At 41.0% G+C, this 22,129-nt stretch overlaps 1 protein-coding gene across 1 annotated transcript in view; it reads right to left on the bottom strand.

The window, feature by feature from the left end:
* Positions 1–22,129, bottom strand: part of LOC138633475 (cadherin-2-like) — a gene marked incomplete at its 3' end in the record, with an annotated part of 91,650 nt that overhangs the window by 5,511 nt on the left and 64,010 nt on the right. Inside the window, exons 6-14 of the mRNA XM_069719723.1 lie at positions 18,108–18,252; positions 17,710–17,882; positions 16,305–16,442; positions 15,705–15,890; positions 13,482–13,735; positions 11,323–11,465; positions 9,483–9,716; positions 4,911–5,144; positions 1,018–1,157 (exon numbers count right to left, since the gene is read on the bottom strand). Of these exons, the coding sequence (XP_069575824.1) occupies positions 1,018–1,157; positions 4,911–5,144; positions 9,483–9,716; positions 11,323–11,465; positions 13,482–13,735; positions 15,705–15,890; positions 16,305–16,442; positions 17,710–17,882; positions 18,108–18,252 (1,647 nt within the window). The remainder of the gene's footprint in view (positions 1–1,017; positions 1,158–4,910; positions 5,145–9,482; positions 9,717–11,322; positions 11,466–13,481; positions 13,736–15,704; positions 15,891–16,304; positions 16,443–17,709; positions 17,883–18,107; positions 18,253–22,129) is intronic.

The raw sequence follows: 22,129 nt of genomic DNA, 5'->3' as shown, positions 1-22,129 counted from the left end.
GGAAAGGATAACTTTAACTGGATAAACTGAGTCTGTTTGTACAAAATAGAGGAACACTGACTCAATAATGCATGCAACCATGGTAACTAGGCACAAAAATATTACAGCAGTAGCCACAAAATGAGTAAAATATATAAATAAAACTGAAATGTTGAGGTTTGTTTTGACTGAAACAAACAAAAACATAAAATACAGATAAATTAGAGGAAGTTTATCAGCGTATGCTTCCCTACCTTTCCTAATCATTCCACAGTATATAAATCTGATCACGTATGAAGTCATGAAATGTTCCTCGGTACCACCTGTGCTTGTGTTAATTATACCAGTGTATCATTTTAAAATCTCAATTTAAAAACTGGTGATTTAAGTATTTGATTCAATTTGGAAAACAGTTATGACCAGGAAGTCTCCAGACTGGATGGTCAGCAGAGCTGCAGAATAACGAGACTCCGGTACATGAACCGGTCTCAGGAGCCCTGGAGATCGTCCACTCGGCTTAAAGCTCCACATTCTCAGAGAAGAGAAGTTTGTAGCACTGCAGAACTTCTAATGTTTCCAATCTGAGCACTCACAGATTATTTGAAGATCTACAAACAGGTTTGTTTATTCTCCTCTTGCTGAAACTGGTCATGAAACAATGAGTAAATATATACAGTAGTGTGTGTATGTTTTTATATTGCTTTCTACATTGAAGGCATTAATATAACATCCTCCCCCTCATGGTGAGATGCTGCTCTCGGTTTGGTGAGGCTGGGTAAATAAGGGTTAAACACTTCCCCAGCAGAAGTGCGCAGCAGATTATGTGCTTGGCAGCAGCAGAGAAGTTGTGTGTAGAGATACAGGAAATTGTTCTCCAACAGAAAGCAATTATTCCTGTTTCGAGGTCCTCTTTTGTAGGACACTTAATCTTAGCTGGAGGACAGATGATTGAAAACTGTAGACTCAGAGTGTGTGTCTGTGTGGCAACATTGTGTGTGTTTTGGGCGTTTGTATCTGAGAATGTGTGTGTCTCCATACCTGGTCCTCCTCTCCGCCTCCCTCCTCGTCATATTTGAGGATGTTGTCTCTGACGTCGTCCTCCGGGTCGATGAGGAGCTGCTTGGCTTGGCGCTCTTTATCCCTCCTCTTCATCCACATCACAAACAGCAGCACCAGCACTAAGAGGCCGAAGTGACAAAAGAAGATGAGGACACGAGTTAATCGTAGGGACAGTTACATCCATTGTGGTCTTCGGGGGCCTCCCGGGGTTCTTGTGAGGCTTCCAGGAGGGAGTGTACACAGTGTAAAGCTCCACTAGCAGCCCAACAACGTTCCATAAAAGGAAGGAAAACGAGCACCGCACTGACAATCGTTCTGGTCTGAGAGTCGTGCAACAGAAAGTGTGAAGCCATGGCAGCACAACAAAACATTGAAGAAAAATCCTCTGATCCATAGTAGTTCTTCCTCTGGAGGACTTCTTATCTACATTAGGAAATATAGTTGGATGATGTCCACCAAACTGGCATTTGACCATGTCCAAAGTTAACTATGGCAATGGACGAGAAATGGAGACAAAACTTTTCATCATACCTTTTGGCCCTGAAATAATCTATTCTAAGAGATACCTTTTCTGTAAAATCCTACAGTTTAAAGTTCAAACAGGAGCCTGCGACATCCTTTACATCCAACCCTGAGCCTGGTTCTGCCAGAGGGTTTCCTTCCTGTTAAAAGGGAGTTTTTTCCTTCCAGCTAGAATTTTTCTTTTTTTTCCTCTATAAAGTTATATACAAAATTTTATTTATTTTATTCCATTACCACCAGGGGGAGGCTCTCTCCCTTTAAAATCTGGTGACATCACAATGGGGCACTAATCACCAAAGACTCTCACATCCCTCAAGCTTCTTTCTGTTCCCTATCTCGTCAATAACATTTTCTATCTATTCCGTCAAATCAAGTCTCTCCTGACTGAAGTTAGTTTACGGTCTTCCCCTTCCACAAAGTCAAACACGTCCTGAGTCCTGACCAACTTTTCTCGAGTGGTTCTACCTTCTAACATGTTCAACTATCAGCCAGTTCTCACAACTGTAAAGCCAGAGCCATCTCTTCAAGTTCCTTGTAGAGAGTCACAGCTTAATACCAAACAGGTGAAATCAATGCATACAAGAGTGTTTTTAACAATGTCAGAGGCTCTTATTTTGAGACAGATGTTAGGAGGTGGATGTAAATCTGTCTCCTCTTGATAACATTAATCGAAGGGGACAGCAGAGCTCAGGGGTCCATGTGCATGTGTTTGTAGCCCGTCATGTCTGTGTCAGTATGGGCCAAAATACATTAGGATGCCGGGTGACATTATAAGTGAGGATAGTTGTAACCCTTCGAGAGGTGATCTGAGAAATGGCCTGGCACCATTAGTAACCTTTCTTAAGGAAACCTTCAGGTAATGCAAATGTTTTCAGCTTTGGAACTTTCACTAAAATGTATGCCCAATGACAGCATAGCAATGGGAATTAATTATACCCACAGGTGTTACAAAAACTACGTCCGGAATAAACCTTTCAATTTTCTTTGCTGCCACATGAAGGCATTTCCAAAATAGATAAAAACTTGTAATACACAAACTGACTTATTGTTAAAACACTATAGACTAAAATCAGCTACTTTCAGTGCTTAAATTTGTTTGGATTTTAGTGTGTCACTTCCAGATGAATCTTTACTCTTTTCAGACATCATATTGCAACCTCAAGCCTTACCCAGCTCCAACTCCCACACTTCTTTTAATGCTCCAACCTCAGTTTCTTTTAATTTACCTTCTTTAAGCTTTCTTGTGGCAGCAAATGTTTTTTTCTCTCCTCCTAAAGACGGTGATGTTTTAGTTATTGAATAAGGAAGACGAAAGAGAAATCCAGGACGCTTACTGCACTGCTTGTAGCTGTTTTTTCTGACTCAATCGGACCTCTCTAGCTTCATTTGGACTTCATCAGCAGCTCAAAAATGGCCATCAATGTGATTTGAATGCTTTATACATGCCTTGTATAACTTGAGGTGCCATTACAATTTCCAATACGACTGCGGTTATAAAAATTTAGTACAGCATATTTCATTAAAGCTTCTCTGGTCTCGAATGTTGCCCTGTGCTCTAAAACTGTTTATTTCCCACTCCAGATCTCTAGCACTAAGCATGTTCTAGCAATATAAAATATTCTAGTTGTCCAAAGTGCTTATATTCTAATTGTATAATGAAACGGTTTGATTTCATCCATCATATGAAACTGTGTGAGTCAGAGCCCTCTTCGCTGCTCTCTCATCTCACCAAACTCATAATGCAACAAACGTGACACTCGCAGCTCGCAGAAACTCTTCTGTGGCAAAGCTGTGCTTTACTAAACAAGCTCCTCTCAGTACGGCTTTATTCTTTGTACCTGACTTTTTTTTTTTTTAAATCTTTTTTGCAATGATTAGTACTACTCAAAGACTGTAGCTACAAAGTGGTAAATTACTCGTCTTTCAATTAAAAGAAAACAGGAAGTAAAATGGTATCTTCCCTTCATGTAACACTGTAGAACCACATCGCCAGATGACTTTGTTCTGGGGGGAAATCTGGCTGTTAGGAACCTACTGAGCCCCGACCTCTACAACTTCCCTTTTTGAGTCCAGGATCTTCTCAGCATGCTGCATGAAACAATCTGCATGCAATTGCCTCTGCAGGACTCTGGGCACTGTCCATTGTAATCAGGAGTGAAGTGCTATTTCTTGAGTTACAGGAGTGCACCTGTGATGTGCACGCACTAGCAGCCAAGCACAGTAAAGTCGTGGCTCATTTCTATGGTTGTGTAACCACTGCTACGAAGGTAGCAAGTTCATAAACAATGCTGAATGATGCATATTTTCATTGCTTAAGTCAAAAATATAATCCTGCTATTTTCAATTCTTGTTCTGCATGACTTATCTAAAGTGTTAGTGTTCGTTTCTGTAAATATTTCAAAATAAAAGCCTTGTTAAGAAATGAAGAGCGTCTAAGCTGAAATTAGAAGTTAGAGGGCTTTTAATTTGAAATGGATGCAGGAAGTGCTGAAGTGGTATTACCACGTAATGCAGTAACTTTAACAGGGCAAACATTAGTGGATAAAATGAGACTTGCTTGACAAACACTTTCGATGTGATTGGATCTTCAAGGACTTAAAAAATGTGAATGATTGCAATCGGATCACGAGAACTGTGAACATTTTTTTACAACGTCTCTCTAGTCGGTGACACTAGTGCTGGCCTGTATGCTAGTACACCCAATCAACATTTAAGAGTAATCTATGCAATATTTAATTCTGAAGCAAAGTGATGGACCAGTCGCCACACTGACATTATCACTACAATAATTTGACTACTTGAACATTGCTTAGTTCTTTGATTTTAGCTAATGCCTTCGTAAGTATAATGTTATCATAAGTGGTTATGAAGATACACCAGAGCAAGAAAACAGTTTTTCTTTGAAACTACGTTTGTTGTAAGGAGGTGCAACTTCCCTGACAAATATGCTCATATTAAAAATGCCCAAACTTAACTGACATGCAGCAAACCTGAGGCTTTTGGGGGCCCTGGGGGTCTGGTGTCTTCGGGCGGGTAATCCATCCTTCATTAGGATCCCATTCTTCACTAAACTCTGACTGATCCAGCTTTCAGTGAGTTTGTGTCAGGGAGGTGTTTATTGTGTGTGGACATTTTTGTTGCTGACGTTACGGGGTGTTAGAAGTGTCGCATTGTTTCCATTCTGCATGTGTGTGTGTGTGTGTGTGTGTGTGTGTGTGTGTGTGTGTGTGTGTGTGTGTGTGTGTGTGTGTGTGTGTGTGTGTGTGTGTGTGTGTGTGTGTGTGTGTGTGTGTGTGTGTGTGTGTGTGTGTATAAATGTGTATGTGTGTGTGTGAGAGACATGGTCTCACCTAACAGGATGATGATACAGATGAGGATGGCGATGATGGCTCCGGTGCCCAGTCCAGCCGCGATGATTCTCTCCATGTCCACGCAGTCTCCGTGGTGATCACATTGGCAGACCTTGACCCTGAGGGAGGATGTGTTGGACATGGGCAGGTTGCCCGAGTCCGTAATCATGATGGGAACCTCGTAGATCCCACTGGCCAGGGAGCCGATCCGCAATCGAAGCAGGGCATGCTCACCTGGAGGAAGATGAAGATGGAAGAGTCTGTAAATTGAGAAATTTAAAGGCCAGCAAGTGTAAAAAAAAACAACTTAACCCTCGTGTTGTCCTCGGGTCAAAATGACCCGCAGCTGTGTTCAACCAAGTTCTATTTTATTTCTACATTTTTATATTTTTTTGGGATCATTGGTCATCATTCTTTAAACAAACCCTCACAGCCTCCTTGTCACCAATGATCCCAAAAAATATGAAAATAAAATAGAACTTGGTTGAACACAGCTGCGGGTCATTTTGACCCAAGGACAACATGGGAGTTAATTATGGACTTTTGTGGTCTGAGCTGCCCTCTGCTTACAGGAGAGTTTTATTTGCTTTGAAGGAGGACTGTTCTGTGGTCATCGAGCTGCTGAAGTACTCTGTGCCCTGCGTCCTCCGCCAAAAGGTGTGAAATAAAGATCACTCTTACAGTTAGTACAATAGTGTCGCCAAGTTATTCTTCTCACGGTTGATTGTTTGCTTTGTAAAAAACCCTTTCCAAAGTACGTGCTAATGGAGAGAAGAGTCTTACATATTTTCCCGACATCCATTTTCAATATATAAACAGATATCCAAACAGAAACTTTGTCCAGGCCTGTACCTATTTAACTGAAGGTAACTGGGTGAACTACTGAAGTCAAAAGGAGAGTGAAATATTTGTTCTAAAGTAGCTGATGCCACAAAGTGCAAGTCTTCCTCAGACAACTGAGTCCAACAGGCCAGGATTCACCGAGATAAGTACGTATAATTTAAGAGCAGAAAGGCGATCGTTGTCTTTCTTGTGTAGTGTTCCTCGTGTACAGAGTGTAGTATTTGGTAATAGAGACAGTTTCCTGAACACCTTCATGAAACACAGACACGCAGCAGAGAAACAGACTTTCAGTGACAGAAAAACTGAGATGAGCAACTCTTCACACTGAGTTGAAATGAAATGGGTGCACAGGTACTACTGTAAGTACGTGAATAGTAGTTACTGGACGTAACTAAAGTTCTATAAGTCCGTTCGCTTTTTGTTTCTTTCCCAAGAGAACGGTAGGGGAAACACTGCATAGCTTAATGGTTCCAGATACAGGAGATCATTCCAGATACAGGAGATCATTCCAGATACAGGAGATCATTCCTGATACAGGAGATCATTCCTGATACAGGAGATCATTCCTGATACAGGAGATCATTCCAGATACAGGAGATCATTCCTGATACAGGAGATCGTTCCTGATACAGGAGATCATTCCAGATACAGGAGATCATTCCTGATACAGGAGATCATTCCAGATACAGGAGATCATTCCTGATACAGGAGATCATTCCAGATACAGGAGATCATTCCTGATACAGGAGATCATTCCAGATACAGGAGATCATTCCTGATACAGGAGATCGTTCCTAATACAGGAGATCGTTCCTGATACAGGAGCTCGTTCCAGATACAGGAGATCATTCCTGATACAGGAGATCATTCCAGATACAGGAGATCATTCCTGCCCACTACAATAAGACTACAATAACTCCTCTCTGGCAAAATCCATCACACAATAATAACACCGTTCGTTGTCTGTTTTCTTGGTTGTTTAAATATTAAAAAAAAAAAAAAAAACTTTGCACTATTGTTTTGTTCGTTTTAATGTAATTATTCTATTATATTTTATTATGTTTATTGTATATACTGTGCATTTTTATATTTTTTTTACTGTTATTTTATTTATTTCCTGTATCTATAAATGCTGCTGTAGCGGGAAAAAAAAAAATCCCCTTGGGGATTAATAAAGTAACTATCTATCTATCTATCGATCTATGGTTGATTTACAGCCAATATGTGTCTACAGACTCGTTGAGTTCTTCATCATCAGAAGCTTGTTTCATTTGACATCGTACACAAGTAACAAAGTCTTCTGGGATGGGGAGAGTTCAGGTGTCATGTCACCAACATCCATTCTTAACCTTGGGAATATACATGATATGAATTATCTCTAGTACGTATTCTATCTGTATGGTTTAGCTGGCGCCTCTTTTCAGAGATTAGGACCATATATTGTGGCTCACTTTAATGTATGGAACTTTCTCTCAGACTTTGTCATACAACATCGCAAGGAATTTCAGTCAGGATGATTGGGTAGGTGAGGGGCAGCCACTTATTACAAGTGGTGGAAAATTAAATTCTCACCTTGACTTCAGACCTAAATGGATAACACTAATAAGGCCAACCAGGAGCATCCCAATAGATCTTGTAAGCTCTGTATATGGTGTTATACCATAGATAACATCTAGGGATAGCCTTCAGGTCACTGGGCACCAGTAGTTGCTACTAACCCTTCTACCACCTTTGGATCTAAGCCGGTACACTCCAGAGACAGGACTCCCGAGAGGATGACTGAAGTGGTGTGTGACATACAACGAGAACAACACTGAAAACAGATGTCAACTGTCAGCATACACTGGAGTGGAGAGGGCAAAGGTTGGATGACCAGGTGTCCATCTTTATGTGTGACTGTACAGCATCTTTATCCCGAGTCCAAGGTCCCACATGTTGAGGCGATGTCCCACATTTTGGTTCGCGCATATTTTCACTCACTCCAGGATAGACTCCTTTCTAAAAATCTGGCTTTTTTCTGAAGTCTGCGAAGAAAGCATGGGAAGCTCTTTGATTGTTAATCAAACTGCACATGTGTGGGTCAAGTGCAGGTTGGTCTGTCACCGTCTTTGATGCCAGCACTAGCTTCCTTTTACACTTACTGTAAGAGTGTTTACATAGCATGAGACTTTGGAAAAGTTGCACACAAATGAATGTTAATTGTTTAGTTCTTCACATGCTGAAGACTTTATCTGCACTATGCATAGTCTATTATGTGCTTTTAGTTTAGGAAGACGTAAACATTTTGACGTGGCCTCCACTGTCCCACACAAACTCACTGTTTGCCCCACATTAAGATTGTTCTGATCTGGTCACCTTTGGTAAAGTCTAAGGACGAGGAGTCAGTGAGTGACCAGAGGAAGATTGAGAGGACCACTCCCATCGATTCCAAAGACGATCTCAGAGTACATCTTCAAACATCAACTACACCCATTTACCATCTTTCACCTTTCCATGTTTATGGAATGTGTTGACAACTAAGCCCGTCCCATTCCCTGAAGAGGGCTGTAAGCTCCTCCAGACTCACAGCTTCAGTCTTCCACTGTGGTTATACTCTGAATACGTCACTCATATTAGCGTTCGCTCAGCCACTCTGAAGGGGCAGACCAATCAGAGACCAGTATTGGTGGTTAAGTGCGTTCGTCCTTCCCCCTCTTCACTGTGATTGGATGCCCGCAGTGTGTTACCCAAAGTTGAACATTTTTCAACTGTCAGTGACTGGAAAAAAAAATGCAGGATGTTCAACGCTCAGTGCAGAATAAACATTCAACGCCTCGTCACGCTGCAGCTTTTTGAAAAAAATTCCGGTGCTCCAATTATTATTATTTTTTTAACAGACACTGCGCTGTGGGAAAAAAGCTTTGGCAACTGCAGTGTTGGCGGCTTTCATTGCATCCTGATTCGTTAAAAGTAACCCGAAGATGGAACAACTGCGAAAGATTCCCTTTGGATCGTACCCAGACCCAGATATTCAAGCAGTGAATTTGGATCTGGGTATGCCAGGCTAAACTCAGAAAAACTATGATTAGATTATGAATATTGGACCAAAGTCTCAAAAAAATTGACACTCGGACACTGGTCGGGTCTTTAAACGAAGATCAGATCTGTAAATGCTCCCCATTAACCTGACAACAGGTCTTTCATATTTTCATTTTCAAAACTATTATGGACATTTCTACAAAGCTGTGACCATGTACATAGACCTTAATGTAGAAACCTATTCAATAAAAGGGGCATCCGAATGCTCTTATATTTTTTTATGGATATAAATATTAAAACATTTTGCTGCAAGTCTCGTGCTCAGTCTTCAAAGCCCAGCTCTCAATTACCTCCACTTTCCTTTCACTGACATCCAATTCAAATTCCAAATGGCTCAAGTTCCTGAATCAAGTCTGAAGCAAAAAGTGGAATATAAATTGATATGGTGCGCCTTGGGTTATTGTAAGAAAAGAAGTAAATAAAGCTTTTTTATGATTCTCTGGACATTGAAAAAAAAAATCACTTCTGTAGCTTGTTGGAAAGCTGAGATTGTCATCTCGTGATCTTACACTTAAAAAATAATGATACTGATAACATTATTTTTTTTTTATCTTTGGATGAATTCTTACCTTTGAGCAGAAAGTGAAAGGAACTATGTATAATTGAAGGTACATAACACTGACAAGCTTTGAAACATTCTGCTGAACTGACCATTGAGACGACTGAGGGTCCAGTTGCGGCGTACATCGGAGGGACGGTTGGCCAGCTCGAAAGCGAAGGGTCCGCCGTTAGGGGTCAGGTCGGGGTCGCTGGCCGTGATGTTGATGCCGTTGGGATCTGGTTTCTCACACATTTCCACCTCAGGGGGGAACACGTGAGGGGCGTTGTCATTAATGTCGAGCAGGTACATCTGAAGGGTGCCTGTCCCGCTGGCTGGGGGGATACCTGGACACCAATCAAGTACACCAATGAAGCAATGTTCAGTATTTTATTTTATTTTATAGTTCACTTCACAGAGATAGTACACAACACATTTATTGCAGTAGATGTAAGTAGTTTCCATCTGTAGTCCCTGAGTGGAGTGATGCTCAGGTTGATGAAAATACAGTCAAAGGAGGTGATTTTAAGTAACTATCGCCAAGATTTGATTGTTTTTGCTACAAACACACACGTGAGTTGAAGATGACGCCTGATGGGTTCTCCGAGCCTCTCGGGTTGAACAACCACTCAAAATCTTTGAAATTATTACTGCAGGTATAGTTGACTCCAGTCTGTCCATGAAATTTGAATGATCTCCAGTGGCCGCAATGGCAGCACTACAAGAAGGGTCAGATCATCAACAGTTATAGGAATCAGTATCTGGGATTTATGGATATGAAAAATAAATATCTGGTAATACTGGTGTTTAGTTTTTAGGCTTTTTTGTCCTGTTTGAAAGTGCCCAAAGGGAGCTCACCATCATGCTACGGGGTATTATGGGGGTATATTACTGCCATAACTCAAGAGCATGCTCTTTCAATTTGCGAGAATTATTTCTCGCAAATTCTTATTGTAATATTCTCTCTCAAAAGTATCCCCTCAGACTCAAATAGTTACAGCTTGCTCGCTGACTTGAAGAGCTCTCCATCAAAACTGTACGTCTGCACCAAGCGGCAGTCAACAGTGAGGTCACCCGTTGGTTTGTGAACGTTATGAATCCTCCAGTTCAGATTCTGTCCATCACCATCTTGCTAGTTCGGAGCCGTTTGGAGCAGGAAGTGACCATATTTGGACAAGCTGGGGGAGGAGCCAGCGGTGGATCTGACCAATCTGATTGGAAACCTGACGATACTACGTCCCGCCCACCGATAGCTGTAACCTGACTGCACCACAGGCCTGTCAATCAAACAGACACACCCCCAAAAACAGGTCTTCTTGAATCTTCTTTTCTAATGAATGAGGGATTATTTTCAGATGGACCTCCAGAAAACTAATAAGAAGGAGTGACTTTAGCTAACAACACCGAGATAACTGATGGACACATTTTATTCACTTTGGATTTGATGAGAGAAGTTGAATGGGAGTCTATGGAGCCGGAGGCTTTTTGGAGCCGACCTCTAGTGGCACTCGCTGGTATTGCAGCTGAAGACACTTCTGGATCAGAACCATTTTACAGACCTGAAGCTACGAACACTTTTATATCCAGTCTGTGGTTACTTGTCTCGTCATATTGACCTTGCTATGCAAGCGCCCTGAGGTGAATTATAGTGTGATTTGGCACCATATAAACACAACTGATTTGTAATGAATTGAACTTTGATGTAAAATAGGCTCAGTGTGTGAAGCTGTGTTGTACTGTTGCTGTAACTTAACTAAGGATTAGCTCATAGCTTTTCAAAGTAGGTCTTCTGTGAACACAATCCACCTCTGTATGTGTGTGTGTGTGTGTGTGTGTGTGTGTGTGTGTGTGTGTGTGTGTGTGTGTGTGTGTGTGTGTGTGTGTGTGTGTGTGTGTGTGTGTGTGTGTGTTGGGGGGGTTAGTGCAGGACAGTGCACGGCCTCTGTGTCTCACCGTTATCAGAGGCCATGAAGGTCACGTTGTACAGGTTGTTCTTGATGTAGGGAGACTCTCGGTCAAGGATGGCGATGGTGGAAATGCGTCCGTTAACCGGGTCAATCTCCAGCCAGTTGGCAGGGTCGTACATCTTGGAGTACCTGGGTTCAGTGAGAGAGAGACGGCATGAGATGCCACCACAGAGAGGATCCTTTATCAGCGCCTCGCTGGCTGCAGGCCAGGCAGCGAGGCGCTGATAGACGACGGCTGCAGCACTCTCATGAGGCAGCCACAACATCCATTTATCCTCCCTGGGAATCATTCTACCTTTAACACACTGGAAAATTGTATCAGAAATATATTTTCTAGTGAAAATAAAACAGAATAAATCTTAGAAAAACCCATGAAATGAATTCATCGAACAGAATTTACTCACAAGTTTGCATTTCTATTTCACAGTCATGTTTCAAACACCGTTCCAACAAAGGCAAGCAGGGCAGACTAAAAGCCAAAACCATGAATAGAAAATATTGTCTATTTTGTGTATTTGTAATTGGTGAGAAAGAAAGGCAGTTCTGAATAATAAACAGAGGAGCAGCTCCAAAACAGAAAGCAACAAAAAAGACAAATGAGAGACCAAAACACTGTGCTGGCCCACTCTATAGTGCACAATACACTCGCCTAATGTGTGTGAGCATGTGTGTATGTGCACTCGCATGTTTTTTGTGAACACACAGAGCATCCACCATTGGCTGTTGCTAGGCTACAAAGACTTGAACACTACATTTAGAAACAAATAGTGGGATGTAAAAGAAAAGAGGGATGGGGACAAAAAGCAGCAGTCCTGCCGGCTCTCTGCTCTGCAGGATAATCATACATTATTATACATTTACATGCCGAGAAGATGTTTGTAGAAAAAAAATCCAGACATCTTATCAGCGTTTTTTTTTCTTATAAATTCAGGGCTGGAACAGACAACAATATGCCACCCTGTTATTTGAGAAGGCAAAAAAAAAAATCTGAACAAAAGAAGAACAAGAGCTCATATAACCATGGAAAATCCTCCTTAAATATTAGTTACTAAATATTTTTTTCCTCCTTTTCTCTTGAACTTTAATTTAAAAAAAAATACAGTTTCAATTTCACATGAAAAACTAAAACGGAAAAGATGGTCATGTCAGTTCAAGGTATTTCATTCTTATTTTTTGGCAGCACCTCTAACTGTTCCTGTGGGATTGTTATTAATATTCCCAACAGCATACCAGCTACATAAAGAGGTGCATTGTATAAATAGAAGAAAAAATAACAGACAAAAAGTCAGAATGTTGCATTAACTATATACGAATACACCACCTCCCCTTTAGTCACATTTCTTATCGGAGATTTCTCTCTTTTCCACCAGGACGGTGCCGTTTGTTCTGCTTCATTGTCTTCAACTGAGCAGCATTTCAAACCTCAACACTGGCTCAATTTATTACATTTTCTTAAAAATCATAAATGTATGTTCACTGTAGTCTCCAAAAAACAGACACCCTGATGCTGTGTAGACAAAGAACCTGAAGTGGGCGAAGCTGTTGGGACAGATGTGGCATGTAGTATGTGAATCTCTTCACACACACACACACACACACACACACACACACACACACACACACACACACACACACACACACACACACACACACACACACACACACACACACACACACACACACACACACACACACAAGCAAGCACACACAATGCAAGTGAATCTGCTCTGAATCAGCATTTTGATTCTGCTTGACAACTTTACAAGGACTTTTCTGAAAAAAACAATTTTGGTAATTTAAACGTCTTTCGTTTATCACGATTGTCCCTGAATGCCTCATTCAAATTCAACCAGAAATGAGACAAAATGGGTTGTCTGGTCTCAGTTTTTAAGCCCTTTGGACCAGGAATTCTGGAGAGCTGAGCAGGTACCAGCTGTTTGTCTCTGGTGCTGCCAGATATATAAGTAAATTCAGAATTTATTCTGATAAACAAAAGGCTGATTTACACAATGAAAAGGCCTCCAGATATTAAAATGTTCTTCTAGGCTGTTCAACATTTCATACTTAAATTTTTTGCACAATAATTTGAACTCAGTGCTACAAATGAAACGTTTGGACTGCCGGAGATTCCAGCAGGTTTCTTACCGGACAGTTTGCCTCATGAAGCGATCTGGGTCCTGGGCAGTGAAGGTGGTGAGCAGAGACCCAGCCGGCAGACCCTCCTCCAGTTTGATGGACTTGGGGTTGGGGCTGAACTCCGGACTCTCGTTGATGTCCAGGATCCGTACGGAGACCGTCGCCGTGGACTGACGAGGCAGGTGGATGCCGCGGGCCAACGGCACCTCGTTCTCCCCCTCCACGGTCAGCATGAAGGAGCGGGTCAGCTCAAAGTCAACAGGCTGGATGGCAGGAGGGACAGACAGGATGAGGGGGACATGGTCAACCTTATGTGAAATCCACCCCACCAGTGTTTCATAGAATCTTAGACATGATCACAGAAATCTTACATCGACTGTACACTGTCAGGCTTTAACCCTTTGAACCCTCGGCTGTTTTCAGGGTGACTTCACCACCTTCACTTTGAAGCTCATATATTGGTCATTGTTGGGGCGAACCATTCATGCTGTCTTTTTCAGGACAGTCTAGGCTATCTACATCTTTCATCATTTAATTTGCTAATACTGAGATATGTTTTATATTAGCCTTTATATCAAGGAAAAACATAATTTCGTCTTTTGAAATTGTTATGTTTTTACATGTATCTCACCATAAAATATGTCAGTAGAGATATCTTCTTATAATTGTGTCGAGGACATTGTGTAGAATCTGTAAATATGTGAACCATGTTTGTGCGACACTGTATGTCTGCAAAATAAATGTCCTGAATGACTCCGGGGGCCCAAACAAGGACTCACTCTCAGGACATACGGCCCTGTGATATGTGCTTGATAACTCAGCTGTAGTGTATGACCACAAATACATTATTATTTAAAAAAAAAAAATTCATACAAAGTGGGATGTAATGTCAGCTCTACGTTGGAGACAGTACAGAAGTCAGCTGTGATTTCAAAACCAGATTATCTGAAAACTCTCGTACAGCGAAACGAGCGGTTTCATCAGAAAGGGTAAATTCTGCTGTGTTCTGCTGTTTTTTATGTACAGTACGTTGTGAAGCGATTCGGAAATTGGGAATTATTCAATTAAAGAGGTGTGGAGATGGACGCAGTGCCTCATGTCCAAAACATCTCTCTGCAACGCATCGTCACACGGACGACTGACAGGATATGCACTGCATCTCTCTGATGAAGACTCGCTATTCAACCAAGAAGAAAGGTTGGTAATTTGGCAGCACTTTGTGTCCATCGGGTTCTAGGAGTTAAACTAACAATGTAAAGTGCCCAAATAAATCAAATCAAATTGAATTGTTCTGAATGTGTCAGGTTGCTCACTCCTTTCAGGTGTACAGTAGATGTGATGTTGCAATCACGTTGAGGGCCTTACTTACATGTCATTAACCATTTCTCTCCTTAGTTTCCTGTCCTCTCTCGACTGTAAACTGTCTGATTGAAGTCATAAAATGAACAAAAAGAAAAAAGACTAGTTTCCTCGGCCAAGAACCTCCCCCCCAAGACATCTTATAGATCCAACTTGAAAACAATCTTCGTCCATTGAATTTATCATATTAGTTGTGATGATGATGCAGCCATTGATTTTACACTTTAAGACCTCAAACTGATATGAGGGAGCATCAGTGACCAGTTTTAAAATCTTCTGTCTGTAAGTAAACAAAACTGCAAAATGAAATGTGGCTTGAACTTATGGATATCCAGATTTCTGTCTTTTTCTATTGTGGCAGTCAGTCAGTGTTGTCGAAACCATTAGTTACTCTGAAATGAGCTGTACGATTCTTGAGTCGCAAGAAAATAAATCATATCTTTCTTCAATTTCATAAATTGATTTTAAGGTTCTTTATTTGGTTTCAAAGATGTGGAGGGGCCGACACCAGTTAATGTTTCCACTTCATTCCTCTCCTTTTCACCATTCATCTGATTTAACCCTTAAAAGCAATGGTATTTTTACTGGCACCATTAAATACCTCTAATATATGGCACAAAAACCTTTTCAGAGTCTATTAAGAACATACTTACTGTAAAAGTCAGGAAAATATATTTTTTTAATTTAGAAATGACAAAAAAGCTGATATTTTTCATTAAATTAATTTATTTTGTGCCACAGCCTCATTTTAAATTCAGGCGATATATACTTGTGTAGAATGTATCCCAGTGTGTGTGTGTGTGTGTGTGTGTGTGTGTGTGTGTGTGTGTGTGTGTGTGTGTGTGTGTGTGTGTGTGTGTGTGTGAACCCCACCTTGACCACGGTGAGCAGGCCCTCATTGGTGGTGGGGTCGGTGGGGATGGAGAAGCGTCCCGTGGGGTCCCCGGCGATGATGCGGTACACGGCGCTCCAGGCCGCCGTGTGAGGCTGGTCCTTGTCCGTCACAGTCAGGTTGGCCACGATCACGTTCACCCTGTTCTCGTGAACCTCCCCGAAGAACTGAAAAAAGTCACAGAGTCGTTAATGCTCTGCAGCGTTTTTAACACAACTCAACAGTGAACACAGGAACACCTTGGTAAACATCACGGTAAACACAAATAACACATCTCCCACAAACACGGCTCCTTCCTGCCCAACTCCTTCAGCTTAACAAAGGAGGACAAACATTTGGATGTTTCATTGGCGCTCCACTCCTCAAACATCTGCCAAGAAAAACTCAGCCAGCTTTTGTGCCGTTTAGAAGAACAGTGGATCGCCTGATTTAGAGCCAGTACATTTCATGAGTGAGTGAGTGAGTGAGTGTGTGTGTGTGTGTGTGTGTGTGTGTGTGTGTGTGTGTGTGTGTGTGTGTGTGTGTGTGTGTGTGTGTGTGTGTGTGTGTGTGTGTGTGTGTGTGTGTGTGTGTCAACCTACTGTGTCTGTGGTGAACTCAGGAGGATTGTCGTTGACGTCGGTGATCCTGATGACGGTGGTGGCGGTGTTGGAGAGGCCGTACGTGGGATTTCCCTCCATGTCAGTAGCCTGGATGATCAGGGTGTACTGGGTGACTTTCTGGAAACACACCGAACAGAACAAAGAGGGTCAGCAACTTTTCTTTACAGACTCTAGCTCAGTGGTACTGAGAAGGAGAACATACCACCATCCATTATTTATTACTCAGGTGTAAAATATATTTTAAACAAGCTTGAGTTCAAATGCAAATATGAAAATTGGAATAAAATAGAATTAAAGCCATTTGACAAGAGGACTGTCTTTTTATCCAAGACATAGACTGGCTATAAAAGTAGACAGAACTTCTAAAAAATTAGGCCGATGCAGAAGTGCCTTAAACTGCAATACCAGCGAGTGCCACTAGAGGTCGGCTCCAAAAAGCCTCCGGCTCCATAGACTCCCATTCAACTTCTCTCATCAAATCCAAAGTGAATAAAATGTGTCCATCAGTTATCTCGGTGTTGTTAGCTAAAGTCACTCCTTCTTATTAGTTTTCTGGAGGTCCATCTGAAAATAATCCCTCATTCATGAGAAAAGAAGATTAAAAAAAGGCCTGTTTTTGGGGGCGTGTCTGTTTGATTGACATGCCTGTGGTGCAGTCAGGTTACAGCTATCGGTGGGCGGGACATAGTATCGTCAGGTTTCCAATCAGATCGGTCAGATCCACCGCTGGCTCCTCCCCCAGCTCCTCCAAATATGGTCACTTCCTGCTCCAAACCGCTCCGAACTAACAAGATGGTGACGGACAGAATCTGAACTGGAGGATTCATAACGTTCACAAACCAATGATGACATCACTGATGGTTGATGACATCACTGATGGTTGCTGATTATTGCTGATGAATCAGTCAGAGAGGGGTTTCACACACTTCCACATCCTATCACCTTTCTACCTTCCAAAAGACAATAACAATTTTTATGGCAAAAAAACTATCTACAATTCAATCTGTGTATAAAAGGAAGACTTTAACTCATTCAGTGTTTCTAAAATTATCTTTCAGGAACTGGTGGGAAGCACGTTTAATGAATATATATTTAAACACAATTTACATCTTTCTAACTGTTTGTTAAGAATGTAAAATGTAAACATGCACGAAGTTTAGATCACCACTGTCCAATCATCAATCTTTGTATGCTGGCGTGCAAAAAGCATGGCCACAGAACAGACGGAATTCTGGGGGATCTACGGATGGAGGAATATTACTGAGGAAAAAAAAAAGCTACAAGCTGTTTCTAAGCTCAGAAACACTGCAGGCTGCAGCCACATTCAGAAGCAGCTGCTTCATGTGGGTTCAGAAATGACCTTTAAAAATGTCCACACACATACCTCCCGATCGAGGCCTGCTGCCACAGTGATGATGTCACCAGTCTTGTTGTTTATGGTAAACATGTTGGAGGAGGGGCTCTGGGGATTCTGGGAGAGAATCTTATATCGCAGCATCCCGTTGGCAGTTTTTGGATCATCCTTGTCCACTGCTGTGACTGTCATCACAAAGGATCCTGCAGGGAGACACAGCAAGTCAAAACACATATGGCAGTGAAGAAGGACTAAATCCACAAGTTATATAACTCTGTGTGTGTGTGTGTGTGTGTGTGTGTGTGTGTGTGTGTGTGTGTGTGTGTGTGTGTGTGTGTGTGTGTGTGTGTGTGTGTGTGTGTGTGTGTGTGTGTGTGTGTGTGTGTGTGTGTGTGTGTGTGTGTGTGTGTGTGTGTGTGTGTGTGTACCGGGCTTGGACCCCTCAGGTACGGAGCCATTGAAGATGGTGTGTGTGAATTCTGGCCGGTTGTCGTTCTGGTCGATGACGTTGATGACGATGTCGATGGGGTTCTCCACCTGATTCCCGTTCAGGTCCACAGCATGGGCACGCAACTGTACACAGAACACACTGATCAGGCGCTGGCCCTTTAAAGCAGCCTGAAGTGGTTTGAGATAAGCAGCCCTTCCAGGAAATCATAAATCGTAAATAATGCATGCAAATTCAAGCAAACTCCACAATTTTTGCGGGTGCTTGCAATTTTTTTTTGAATTCCTGGGATTTTTCCACAAACAATGTCATTAATAGAAGTTGTGCTGAAAGTATTAATGGCGCAAAGTAAATCTTTTCAAGCAAATCTCTCTTTATCAACACAAATGACTCCTCATTTCAACCAGAAAGTCTCTGCTGCTGTTTTCATCTCCAAATTATACTCTGACAGGAGGAAACCGGAACAAGAGGAGAAACAGGAAGTGAAGGGGTTTGTGGGAAATGTGTTCTTCACATTAAAACGATGTGATTAAATGTTTGTGATCAGAGGAAGTGATTCCATATTACTGGATGTTAAATGAGTTTTCTCCACACGTCCAGTTGTCAGAGACGTCTCTTTGTTTGTTTCATCCAGCAGGTCTATGTGTTGAATGAACATGAATTAAACAGCATCTAAAGCTCTTATTTTGACAGCTGATGTAGTCCTTGTTTCTATATTCCAGTCACAGACGCTCTGTTCTGGAAACATACGCAGCTTTTAGGACCTTTCAGCAGCTTTTAGGAACTTTGAGCCCCGATGGTTCTCTAAATTAAATTAAATATTAAATAAACGATTAGAACTCAAAATACTTCCGTGACGTACAACAGGATTATTATCTCAGGAAAAGTTTACATACATTATTGTTTATCAGAGTGCTAAAAAAAAAAAAAAAAAAAAAACTTTTTTTTTTTCCTCCACTTGCAATTTCTTTTCAATTCCTGCACTTGTAACACAACAAACTCACTTAAAACTCCACAAATTACATCGAAATTACACTTTGACATCAAAATAAAATGCACATACATGGTTTCCTTCCCAGTTTGAAAACACACAGCTAAATATTAATATTAATACAACTATAATTTTTGCTTTTCTTAGAAGAGCTTCTTTTCACGAGGTCCAACAACATGAGTTCAACGCTTGGTCAGATCTCAGGGGATATATATAGATAGATAGATCAATAGATCAATAGATCGATAGATCGATAGATAGATAGATGGATGGATAGATAGTTTATTAATCCACAAGGGGAATTTTTTTTTCGCTACAGCAGCATTTATAGATACAGGAAAGTAATAAAACAACAGTCAAAAAAAATATAAGAGCAGCCCATACTGTAAAATGAAGTATATATATATTTACACTATGTATGTATTTACTTGGCAAATAAAAGTTTCTTGGTCAGCTGTTTGTTGTTTCATCATTATGAACGAAGAGCTCACATATGGCTCTGAGGTGACTGAGAGTTGAGAGGATTCACTTTAGACCAAAGTGAAGAGCATAATAATGAGGTTGAAAAAGGGAAAAATCTCTTCTCGAGATATCAAAGGTAGCTCGTTGGCCAACAGTTTAAAGAAAATGTGAAACAAGCTTCTAACTGAGGGGAACAAATCTGTGGAGATGGAAATCATTTATATTGAAAACACAGCGAGTGAAGAAGGCTCTGAAAGATGTAGGTGAACATATTTCCTTGTCAAGAGAAGATTTAATGACAATAAATTCAGGGAATTTAGCACAAAAATCAAACCCACGGTAAAACCAGAAAGTTCATAAAAGAAGAAAAGGAACCAGTGGAGATATTGACTAGAGATCTATAAACTAATGAAACAACACTCAACCTCAACCAAAAAGGAAAGTGTGGTTGGAAAAAAACATGGTTGTGCTCTTGTGAGTGAGCCAAACTGAAATTGTAAGTCGCTTTGGATAAAAGCGTCAGCTAAATGAAATGTAATGTAATGTAATGAAATGTATTGATGATGTCACGTGGACGGCGTCTAGAAGCCACCGAGGCCAAGAATTTATTAAGCTAACAGGTGACATAATGCAGGAAATACAAAGTCACAGAGGGAAAAGATGAGGCCGGTGGGAAGATCAACATTTTCATCAGACGTTGGCTACTATTTTAAGTTATGAAGACAAACTCTACACGACTAAAATTACAATATATTAGCTTAACATCCAACCAAACATGAACTCCCATGACCTCTGACATTTCTGTAAAATATAGAGTTCCGACGTGGTGAATACCACAAGAGGGCGCCGTTCATTGGGACTCTTCTCGCGGTAAATACGATCCCATTTGAAAGCAGCGATAGTCTCCTGAACTCTGATTAAGCTGCAGTTCAGCTGCTGCACAGCCGACAGCAAGCAAGAGTTGAAGGAGTTATCAGTCGGAGAGAACCAACAGATAAGATAGAAAGTCTGCTGATGTTTGTGGCTCCAAGATTTCACTACCAAAAGCATTTCACACAAAATATAATGCTTCTGTCTGACTTTGTTTTGCTGAACTCCTAAGCTCACAGCTCTGTCCTCTATTCCACATTGTACTGATATTCAGCTTGTCTATCAGTCAGGATGATGGATGAAAACACTGTCATCAATATTAAGTGTCAGGCAGATATGAAAGAAGTCCTTTAGAGGCAGGTCTGCAGCCTTGACTTCATCCACTGAGCTGATGTTTGGTTGGCTAAGTGCTGCTGATTCTTCATAAGCATGTGTTACGGTGTAGTATAGAAGCTACACAACAGAATGTGTTGTAATTATTATTAGCCTTAAAAATCAGCTGAATATCAAGTCAACTGAAAGAGAAATCTTTACAGCGAACATGAAGCCACTTTAAAAACCAAAATCGATGTTATTCATATGTTTTTATTTAGCATAATACGGTCAAGATGCTGACTGTAGTTATTGATCAGCCCTGAGAAGCCATTCCTTTACTGTGTATGAAGCATCTGTATGCGGCTCTGAAGGGTCCAAAGCCTCCCCCATGAATAAACATGCAGACCAATCCCAACTCCGAGCTCTGACAACTACATCCAATCACATGAATATTCACCAGACGGCTTAAATGCAAATCAGCTGCTGCGACTCCAGATTCCCGCTCCCCTGTGAGCTGTGAGCGCTGCTACAGATCAAAAGGTGAGACTGCTCTCAGGGTTTGTGACTGTGTTGGATATAGTGAGCAAACACTCAATGTCTTTTTTTTTTTTTTTTTAAGAATTTCTTCTTCATCTCTGTGCATGAAGAATAAATCCAGCAGAGACTGTCAGTAAAGATGAAAATAAAAATATAGGGGGTGTGGTGAGACAGACTGGGAGCAGCTTTACTCCAGTAGGGGGGTTAAGAGTCCATGTTAACGATTAATGCTCTAAAATCTCATCTCTGTTAATCACAATGACATATTTAGAAGTTTTTCCATGCAAAAAAAAATCCCCTACTGCTTTCAAGTGGTTTAGATGTAACTCTGCATCTTTGTCATCATTCAGTGCTTCTTCTATTAATATGCAGATAGTCCCTGTTTCTATCTCCACCCAACCCTCCGCCTCGCTCCTTCCTCAGGTGCGTGACATATAAAACCCGGACTGTCTGACTCATAATATATCTATTAGCTTATACATTAATTCCAAGTTAACACGGTTAAAAACTTGATTTTCAGTCCATTTGATGTGATCTCAAGTCCTTTCTGCAATCCTTATTAAACTTATTAGAGATTTAAGAAACTAAAGTTGAAGTTACTTCAATGTAAAGATTTAAAGAGTAACTTCACTGAAAGATCTTTGGCTGAGAACACGTTAACTCAACAACAGCCAACAGACATTCTGTTCTTCTGGCAACGGAAGTCTTCTTTATGTTTTACGAAAACTATAAAAAAAAAAAAAAAAAAACTTGCACTATGGGATTGTTTTTAAAATGTCTATTTGTTAATGTATAAAGAAGAAAGACATACAAAAATATAATATAAA

This window comes from Brachyistius frenatus, unplaced genomic scaffold (genome assembly GCF_029030835.1).
Source record: "Brachyistius frenatus isolate BFR_SWC_R1_liver_20210118 unplaced genomic scaffold, ASM2903083v1 Contig_221, whole genome shotgun sequence".
NCBI classification, from domain to species: Eukaryota; Metazoa; Chordata; class Actinopteri; family Embiotocidae; genus Brachyistius; species Brachyistius frenatus.
Note: the sequence above shows the minus strand (reverse complement) of the source record. Positions and strands in the feature narration are given on the sequence as shown.